The sequence below is a fragment of the Sinocyclocheilus anshuiensis genome, unplaced genomic scaffold, assembly GCF_001515605.1.
Source record: "Sinocyclocheilus anshuiensis isolate Anshui unplaced genomic scaffold, SAMN03320099.WGS_v1.1 scaffold656, whole genome shotgun sequence".
NCBI classification, from domain to species: Eukaryota; Metazoa; Chordata; class Actinopteri; order Cypriniformes; family Cyprinidae; genus Sinocyclocheilus; species Sinocyclocheilus anshuiensis.
Genome location: NW_015555829.1, coordinates 157,907 through 168,499, shown reverse-complemented (window position 1 = coordinate 168,499; position 10,593 = coordinate 157,907). Strand labels below are relative to the sequence as shown.

Below are 10,593 nucleotides of genomic sequence, written 5' to 3'. Positions count from 1 at the left end.
ATTCTCTTTCTGTCTTTTCTTCCAGGTTTGTGGAGATGGACGAGACTTAAGCATAAGACAAAGCAGAAATTGCTCCTGGAAATGGCAGTAATTAAAATTCCGGGATCAATAACCTGTGCCTTAGATGTGGAACGCTTCCCATTACACTGATAAGATCAGTCTGGACACACATGTCCAGGTGAGTAAACATGAAAGAAAGATCCACAGGAAGTGTGGGCTATGTATATGTTGATATGAGAGCAACACGTTAAAGCCATTTTGCAAATTATATTCTGTGTGTGTGTGTGTTGTGTTTATAGACCCATCTCTGTCTGAATAAACCCATGTTGGACATCTTTTGTTACTGTTATCCAGTGGCACAGCTACACTGGCAAACATAACAGCTGGCATCCACTGATTTCAACGTCAGACCTCAAGTGGCCACCCTGTATTATTTTTTTTTCCATGGGCACGATTTCCAGAGTCGTTTAGCTGCTCGTTAGAACGTTCCGAGCTTCCATCCCATTGACTCCTCTGTGAGCCTGACTCGGATGAAGGGTAATTTGGGATTGTTTTTGGAATCATCTCAAAAAATGTCTTCTGCTATCCTGCACTGCAATTTGCATGAATTACCGACTCCTTTGCTTTCAGCTCACGTCATCTTCTGCTAATTCGTAGAGGCGGATATACTTCAGGAGTAAAGATGCCGACACCAGACTCTACAATGAATTCAGAGGAATTTTATTCTCAGAAGCATGCATTAGAATTTTTCAGCCACAGTGTTGTTTTTGCTGAAATAAAACGTCAAATCTTTAGCATTTTTCTCTCTTGTAAGCCTTTCATCAAAAATACATTCATTTACTTCTGTTTGGCAAAATAATACGTCATTACTTAGCATCACCAATTTGGTGACCTTTGTAGTGGCCTAGTTGTTGTTTTTTAAGTGAGCCAAAACTTAAGGCCATACACATGCTCATTTTCAAAAGTGAACAAAAGCATTATTAGCATATAATTCTCATGCTTATAGCCATTCTCTCTGCCATGCTCTCGGAGACAAAGCTTTGTACTTCGGCGCATTTGTGTAGTGTTCATATTATATAAGTCAATTTACATTAGTTGCACCTACGCAACTAACTATACGTTTATAATTGTAGGTATTTGCTATGCCTTCCATTACAAGTTTTAACAAAACTTAAAACTTTATAAATGTACAGAGCATAACTTGAGCACTAGTCATCGGTAAAATAAGTTAACCATTCAATTAATTCAGTTTCAAGATATTGTAAATGTCTTCAAAACACGTATATACTCAATAACACACAACCTGTACAAGCATGGATGGCGGAGCTGCTGAAGGCCAAAGAAAAACCCTTGAGAGCCTGTTGGGTTCTAACTAAAGCATAGTGCATACTGTGCAGTTTTTTTTCTTTTACAGATTTTGTTTATCATTCTGTACAATATGAGGCCAGTGAGATCTTGCAAAAAAGCTACATCTTATAACTGATATTGTTAATCATACTCATTGACAAGCAAAATTGAAATGGTAGGGTACAACAGGGCTAAAGGCGCTTTTAATTTTATTTTCTTAAACATCCATATTTCACTATGCATGTGAAAATTTGGCTGATTTGTGCAGCAACACGATTCTGTGCAAAGTTAAACTAATATTACTATTACTACTACTATTTACTACTATTAGTAATTACTATTAGTATAATTTTTTTTTTACAGATTTATGTAGCAGATAGGAATCAATAAAATCACCAAATATATTTTGAGACAAAGTTCTTGTTAATGTTTTCTGTTTTCTGGATTTACCTTCTGTGAATTTATTAAAGACTGCTTATCTTCCATCATCGTGTTCGTGTGTGTTTTTCAACTCAGTAGTGTGACAGAAGACCCGACATATAAAGTTAATTAAGTGGCGTGATTTACCCAGTTTATTTTTCAGTTTGTCAGTGTTTGTTTGTTTTTCTGTCTATGGATCACTTTGCCGCTATCCACCTGCTCTGCCTTAAGTAGGCAAACCACTCCCTTGAGGAGCATGTTGAAGAATTCCTCGGTCTCGCCAATCAGACCAACTTCCCGGACGACTGCCTGTGCACGTTCCTGCATGCCGGACTGAACACAGCCACACAAGCGCAGTTGTCCAGAGAGGGTCCACGGGGGAGCTTTGCTGACTATGTGGAGTGAGTGCTGGTTTCCTGTGGATCAGCCTTCACCGTTGAGGACGTCACCAGCCCAACTCCAGACCCAGTGCCCAGCCAGTCACCACCCCGCTGCACGAAGCGTCTGCCTGAGCCCACCACAGATGGAGAGCCAGAGCCCACCGCGATGAATGAGCCATTGCGAGAAGAAGCGACTGAGCCTGTCATGGCCCTGGAGCCTGAGCCGATTATCGCGTCTGACAAGGTTTGTGAGCCGACAACACCGCACGTGCCAGAGGGAATTCTCGTGGAATTCGAGGGTATGGATGCGAGCCCTGCCCACCCTCCCGCCACCGAGAGTGAGTGTTTATTGGACTTGGACATTGTTTTTCAGTTTGGAGAGTTAGAGACTTTGCTTCCCCTAAGCCTGGATATTTCTGTTCATCTGTCTGATTCGCTGGTCCTGCCCAGCCTCCCTCTCCCACCTCCTCTCCAAGCTGCTTTAAGAGACTTTTTATTTTTGTTTGGATTTTGTGCATTTCTTCATTCTCCTCAGCCACTTCTGCAGTCCAGTCATCTTCGTCCCCCGTCAGTCAGTCCCCCGTCAGTCCCTCTATGTCCCCTTCAGTGGTGGGGCTCCATCTTGGGCCTGCCGGAAGTCGTCGTCTCCTGGAGCTGAGGAGCCCGTGGCTCTGCCTCCAGCCTTGGATGGCTCAGCTCCACCTCGTCCCGCCGTCCAGACTCCTGCGATCCTCCCTCCCACGATTCTGGCGTGGCCATCGGCAATTCGGCCTCGCTGAGCTCCCTCGGTCAGTCGGCTCCACCTGGGTCAGACTTCGCCACACCTCCGCTGTGGACTTGCAGACCGTCCGCTGATCTCCGGCCCTCTACCCCTTCAGCTACGGCCCGCTCCACCCTCCCTCAGGCTCCGCCTCCTTCCTTGGTCACTCCAGCTCGCCCTCTGGCCCCTGGATCCCCACCTACATCTCAGGTGATCGTCGCTGTGGCCTGGGTCACCACCTACACTCTCCTGCTCAAGGCTCCTCCCTGGTCATCTCCTCCACCTGCACCTCTCTGGATTTTGTTTGTCGTCCTCCTCCCGAACCAACTCCTGCATCTCTCTGGCGTGCATGCCCTTTGCCATCCCTTCACCATCTCCTTATCCTCCTCGCCACCTCACCCTTCTCTCTACGATTTACCTTTTGTGGATTTATTAAAGATAATCTATCTATCTAACCTATCTTCATCGTCGTGTTTGTGTAGTGTGTATATATATATATATATATATATATATATATATTTATTTTTTATTTTTTTTTGCAAGTATACACTATGGGAGTACTGAATAGAACATTTCCTTAATGTTTTAATGCCTTTAGCCCTGTTTACCCTGCGGCACAAACCCAAACCAGCCCTGTCAAAAGCCCTAATGCTTATGTTTGGAAAATAAATACAACTGGGTGAAAAGAGAGGACTGATGTACTGCTCATTCTAAAGAGCAAACTCACACTCATGCACTTTTCAATCGAACTACAGAATTTTGAATTTGAATTGAATTTTGAAATTCAGTAAGATCAAAAATAATCCTGTTAAGTCAGCCAATGTAAACTACATATGGTAAAAATGAATACAGACTTAATTTAAATGTTAAAAAATTGGGTCATTTGACCACACTGGACCTCAACGATCAACGTTCTATCTGGGCTACACTCACAATACCCTCTCATCAACACACACAATACATACTACCTACTACCATGCCTCAATCACACACATGCCTACAATAGCCACACGTGAAGCACACTTACACATACTCATATACGCACTCACACACACCTACACCTACACCTCAGCAGCATGGAGTGTGGCACTATGAGCGTGAGGCTACTTCTACTGCAGCATGCAACCCCCAAACAAACACCCACACACACGCAGATTTACACGGAGAAGCACATGAGCCACGGGCTGGGTGTGTGTGGGTGTTTTTAAGGGTCCAGACACATTCTTACCATTGTCCAAAAGGTTAAAGACAGGACTGTAGTGGCAGGACCGGAGGTTGGACACGGGTTCCCCTGTGCCTCGAGGGTCATTATGGAGGGAAGGTGTGTAGGGTGCTGGAAATCAGAGATCACACAGTCATTGTCACATACCAGGCTCAATCACATACAGCCAAACAGCTTGTTATAGGTCATCGGGATTCATATCAGAATGGTAAAAGTGGAGAAAATCACACAAAAGAAATATTAAAATAATCTGCTATTGTCCTGCTATTATCCTCACAAGGCTAAATCTGGTCTATTTATGTGAATATTTTTATGGGAATTTAATTTTTTTTTCAACAATTCCTCTTTCTTCTTACAATATGCCAAAAAGCATTTGATATTTCAGACAGTATTTTGTCAAAAGTTGGATTAGAGTTCTTCACTATATTATTAAAAAAAAGGCAGTGTTCAAATATTTTAAAACCAAAACATTTATCATTTTTATATACTTATTTTAGTCTGGTCCAGCTGATGTCCAGTTTACATGCCTCTTTATAGATTTGAACACATGCAAGTTTTGATTAAAGTAACTTTTAGTTGTGAACATGATTTTGAATCTGTGTTAAGTGACAAAGAGCATTTGAGGAATCTTAGGCATGCCATTGGATTGACTTTTGTTTAATGTGCATTTCTTACAAAAGCCAGTCTTGAGCTTGGAAAATATCTGGTAGAATGTTTTTGAGCAGCAACTGAAAATGTTTTTTTTTTTCTATCCAATTACTGAGGACATTTCAGCACACACAAGTAGTAACGGTGGAGATTCTCCCTGCATTTAACCTCATCACACAAGATGAATTCGACTCAAAAATCACTGCAGGTGTCGACCTGATGGTATAAATCGTGATTGCTGTGTGAATTGAGGCCAAACTGCCGAGGGTAAAGATGAGAGAACAGTGTTGTGAGAGACTGACATGTGTATCGCAAGACTCCTGGTTAATCTGCTTTAACAATAATAGCCTTCCTCAGTTATTTCTGGAACCATCTCTGTCCTATTTGTCCAAAAGCTTCACTTTGCTCTCATTTAAATACTGTTTCTTGCCATTTGATGTCGATATAAACTCAGGACTGTCCACATTGTTTCACCCTTCTGTGCTGCAGTATCAGCTTACATTGCATTGACTTGTGCTTTGACTTTCCAAGATAAAAAATAAAAGTAAAAGCTGATGCCACAACTGGTATCTAAAAACGGGGTTATTATTTATTTTGAATGAAAAGCGAATTAAGTGCCCCCCCAGTCTAAAAAAAAGTCAAATATAAATGCCACAGAACGTTATTATTATTATTATTCAACAATGGTGCATTAAATTGATTAAAAGTGACAGAAAACACATTTATAATGTTAAAAGATTTCTAATTACTAATGATCTCAAATCAACAGTGTTCTTCAAATTTTCTGTCTATCAAAGAATCCTAAAAACAAATTAATGTTTTAATTGTATGTTTGATTAAATAAATGCAGCCTTGGTGAGCTTAAGAGACTCTTTCAAAAACATGAATAAACTTACCTACCCTAATATGTTGGTTTAATTACTTCAGTTACCGCTTTCTGTGCTTTCACATGCCTTTTCTTTTGCTCCCATTTTTCCCTTTCATTCCAGAATAATCTTTTCCTAAAAATATCTTTACTGGTCACAGTCGATGGCTGACATTTCAGCTTATTAACCACCTGGCAATGTGCCACAATCAACAGGGTCTCAGCAACCCACCTCAACCCTGGTGACAAAAACAACACCCGCACAAACAACAACAACTAGTCGACTAGACAGAGAGAGTGCAGCCCAACTACTGGACTTGATGGAGAGCAGGGGAGACCGAGGTCAGAGATAATATGAATAAGTGCCAAGAAATAAGATGAGCAAAAGATGAGATATACAGTAGTTTAGAGAAAAAAAAAATTGTATGATGTAAAAATCAACCTTTTGCAGATAAAGTAAATACATTAGCAGCTAAAGCAGTGTAACTGAGGTGTCAATTGAGGTGATGTTAGCACAGGAAGTGGTTTGTGCCCCTGAGGAAACGCATGAAAACAGCACCAGAAACCACACAACCTTGAGTCCATTCATTATTCATCTATTCTGGCGTAATGCTACTTTCAAAAGCACACATCTAAAAGCTGAGATAAAAATAATAACAAATAAAAAAGGTCAAATAACAACAGTCTCATCAAACATTTATTTGACGCAGCCAATCATCATCATCTCAAGGTTCAAAATTGTTCCTCTGAATGTAGCACAACAAACAGAGTGATATGCAAATTACATCCTTTCACCTGTGGTAAGACACAAAGTTAACAGAGGACTTGGATTCCTGAACCCTGCCTGTTTTCCCAGACTTTCACTTTCAAATATCAGGTTTAAAATCATGCTTCTTCAACAACGAAGCATGTCCAGTGATTTAAATAAATAAATCATTAATTTATTGGTCTATACCATAAAATATGAATTATTATATTTTACAAACTATGATCTACACAAAGTTAAATAATAATTCATTCAATGTATTGTGTGAATTTGTGTAAAATTATGACTGTACCTTGGTGGTGTAATTGCACCACAGCGTTTTCTTTTCCCCATTCATTTATTTGAAAAGTTAGTGTGCTTGTTTACTGAACTGACACAACAGTGTCACACAATGTGTGAAGGAAATAAAAATCATGAAAAATATCACTTATGAGCAAAATATTTATTATTCTAAATTAGTATATGATACCAGTGGCGGCTCGTCGGGGGAGGCAGGGGAGGCACAGCTTCCCTATAATTTTGAGGTGAAAATGGGAGGAGGACGATTTAATGTTAATAAAATTCACAATTCATTTCAGTTCATGTCTCAGAATGTGTATTTTTTGTTTGTAATTTCACAGTTGTAATACCATAACGTGAAAGCGCCACTTTTCTATCGCGAGGGGAGCTCTCGTGCCTCCGTTGGTAAAAAAAATTAGCCAAGCACCATCGAGTGTTCACTTTCAGCGCTGAGGGGTGTTGCGAAAATAATAATAATCGGCAGGGATCCCAGACCAATACAATTAGTGTGCCTCCTCTATTTTAAAACCCACGAGCCGCCACTGTATGATACATAAAATATTTAATATTTACATTATTGTGTAATTTCCAATCAGCTGTGATTATGCCATTTTACTCCAAAAACATTTAAAATGTCCTACCATCAAGGCAGAATGCTATTAAATACAATACTGTACATAATTTGAGATGTAGTTGGGGGGGACAAAATGTGTATATAAAATATGTAGTTTTACAGTGATGCATGTACAGTATGTCAACTGTTGGACATTGTTATACTACCAACTATTGTTTATTTTCTAAAAGTCTACAGGGCCAACAGTGCCCATATTTTAAGAAACACCCAGACACATTTACCAAACACCAAACATGAGTGCAATGAAATACTCATATAGACACACACACACAAATAATGCTTTCTTCATCATACTCTCCTTCCTCATCATTATTTATATTTTCTCCACTAGTCCTTCAGACCCTCTTTTTATGCTTCAGTGGCTGATACCCAGAATCTCAGTCTAATTTTTGGCTAAATTCCCAAGCCAATCGTTGAAGGCCATTTCCTGACTCCTGTCATAATAGCTGCTTCCACAAAAACACATCTGAATTACTCAGCTGCCTGAAGCCAGCTTAACAAATCCCACAGAAGAAAACACACAAAGGATACTGTTCTGACAGCCAGTTCTTCACCACAGAACATTCTAGAGAAAATCACACTCATGTGACTCCTATGCTTCACTACAGGCTTGAGATCTTAAAAGAACAGTTCACCCAAAATTGACAGTTCTGACATTGTTGTATGACAATAGGCATTCTTCAAAATGTCTTCTTTTCTGTCTTTCACAGAAGAAAGAAATTATACAGATTTGCTCATTTTAATTTTTAGGTGAATACGCTTGATACACATTTTGGAAGTAAACCTCATGCCTCCTCTCTATCTCTCAAACTACTGATGTCAGGCTACAGCCCTCAGCTCGCCTTCCCAAGCGACTTCCATCTCTCAGGCTGCCTGCTGAGCTGGGAACTAGGAAAACAAGCAGAAGCTTCAACTGCACTGAGACATGAGAGTGAAGTGAGAGAGAGAAAAACAGACAGCAAATTTTGTATTCTTGAGACACTGCACTAAATGTGCCTCTGATATTTCAAACAACAATAGCTTAAAAAAGACAATGTAAAATTTCTTCCCCTGAGAAATCAAAGCTTTACTGAAATACTTCTAAATTAAGAGCTCTATTTAGATCCTCAAGGACAAGCACTGTTGTTGTCATCATGTTCATCCCACTGAGGCGATGCAAACACTGAGTAAAAATCTGTAAACATTATCATATCCTCATAAAAATTCTACACAGGTTATGATGGCTTTAAAGACAAAGAAGAAGCAAAGACATTGGAGGTAAGAGAGTGGAGAAAAGAGCCTCCAGGGACTGAAGACCTGTGCTGTGGGGAAACTTAAAAAAAGAGGACAGAAAAGAAAGAGAGAAAAACTGCAGGATGAAGGTTTGAAGGATTTTTATTATTTTAATGTGTTATTATTTTAACGTCTTTGTCATTAAAGCTGTAATGTGTGATATTTGCACAGATAGTAGTGGAATTTCAAAAATAATGACTGTTATCAAACAGGTTTCTCAAACACTCCCCCGTCATTGTTTCCTGTGGGGAGTGGCTATTAGAGATGGGTGTGGTTGTATTGGGTAGATGTGGCTAAACAATGGGTATGGTTACCAGAACTAGGAATAGGTGTGATCAAAGGTGATATGGCTATTTCTGATCGTGAGAGGGTGTGGCTATATTAAGTAGGTGTGACCAATCATGTGTGTGGCTATCAAAAATAAAAGTATAGAAGTACACGTGATTCACGAGTTCACGCTTACATATAATTAGCTGAAGTATGGTAATGCATATTAAAGGAACCCCCCCAGACTGAAGAACCCCCCCCCCCAAAATAAGCACTGAGAACTGGCGGGGGCTGATGTTTTGAGAAGTCGCCTGGTTGGCAAGCCGGAAGAGCCTACGTACTCCGGGGTGAGCAATTTATGCGTTGGAAGGGTAGGCCCTACCGGCTGTTGGTATTGGACTACGTGGTTTAGGGTGCCCAGTCGGGAGGGCTCGAGCCGATGCTCAACGGGAGCTCACGTCGTTGGAATGGGTGAGCCCTACCGGCCGATGGGGGAGGAGCAGCGTGATTGTGTAGCCCTACCAGGAGGGCCCGAGTAGCCTCGACTGGAATAGCTCGCGGTGTCGGCATACGGGCCCTACTGGCTGACAGGCCCCTGCTAATTAAGTTCGTCGCGGCATGCGTGAGATAGGGGAATGAGGTCCTCGAGCGCGTGGACCGAAGATGCGAGAGAGAGAAGATGCGAGATGAAAGGGCGGCCTTGGGGAATGATGCGCATTGCGAAGTTTAAGTGTCCGAGCAGAGAAAGGAGTTCGTGTTTAGAACAGCTTGGGTTGGCGAGGAGGGTAGAGAAGATGAGGATTATTCTATCAATCTTCTCCTTGGGCAGGGAGAGCTGGGCTGTACTGAGAGGCTGGTAACCCGTGCGGAGGGTGTGGATACATTTTGTGAGGATGTCTAACGTTATGGGTTGTCTGGAGTCGGGACAGGTGGGCTGGGAATGCTGGATTCCTCTGATCAAGAGGGAGGTTTGTGAATTGCTTATTTCAGGCGAGGGAGCGCCGACCATCAGCTTGTGGAAAAATTGGACGCCACTCAGGTAACCTTTGATGGATCCAACTTGGAGACCCTTAACGCTGTTAAGAAACGAGATGAATGAGGTGATTGAAAGTAGGGAAAAATCGGGGAATGGGGGGTTGTATGAGCGGTGGAATGCTTTGAAGCATCTCCACGCTGTCACGTATGACTGAAGGGTTCTGGGAGAAACTGCTTGGAGGATAGTGTCGAGCGATGCATCGAGAAGGGGTTATAATGGGTGGGTTACGGGAATATTCATTCTGAATAATGAGGTACTGGAGTTGGGAATTGGTCCGCCTCTGGAGCCAGCGTCCTGAATTTCTGAAACATAAAGCGAGACAGAGTGTGTTTGCCAGCGAGTACGGCCAAGCGCTTGCTTGGGCAGCGGGCCCCGAGCTGGAAGGGGCGGGCGGCGGGGCTGTGTGTGACGGCCAGTGCGGCCAAATTCCTGCTTGGGCTGCGGTCCCCAAATTGAAGGTGACGGGCGGCGGGGCTGTGTTCGATAACCAGTGCGGCCAAGCGCTTGCTTGGGCTGTGAGGTCTGAGCCGAAAGTGGCGTGTGGCGGGGCTGTGATTGGCGGCTGAGGCGGCCAAGTGCTTGCTTGAGCTACGGGCCCCGGCGTTGTCGGAGTAGAAGCCGCGGTGCGAGGCTGAGCTGCGGTCGATGTCGCATGCACCCTTGCGGCGGCGGGATCTGGGGCGCGGCCCAGGCTTGC

At 42.4% G+C, this 10,593-nt stretch overlaps 1 protein-coding gene across 5 annotated transcripts in view; it reads right to left on the bottom strand.

Annotated features, from left to right (window-relative positions):
- Window positions 1-10,593, bottom strand: part of LOC107675353 (syntaxin-binding protein 5-like) — a 164,212-nt gene that overhangs the window by 20,629 nt on the left and 132,990 nt on the right. For 3 of the 5 annotated variants that reach the window (XM_016469651.1, XM_016469653.1, XM_016469652.1), the window contains exon 21: window positions 4,136-4,240. The exons of the other annotated variants lie outside the window; for them this stretch is intronic. In XM_016469651.1, the coding sequence (XP_016325137.1) occupies window positions 4,136-4,240 (105 nt within the window). The remainder of the gene's footprint in view (window positions 1-4,135; window positions 4,241-10,593) is intronic. 5 annotated transcript variants of the gene reach the window in all.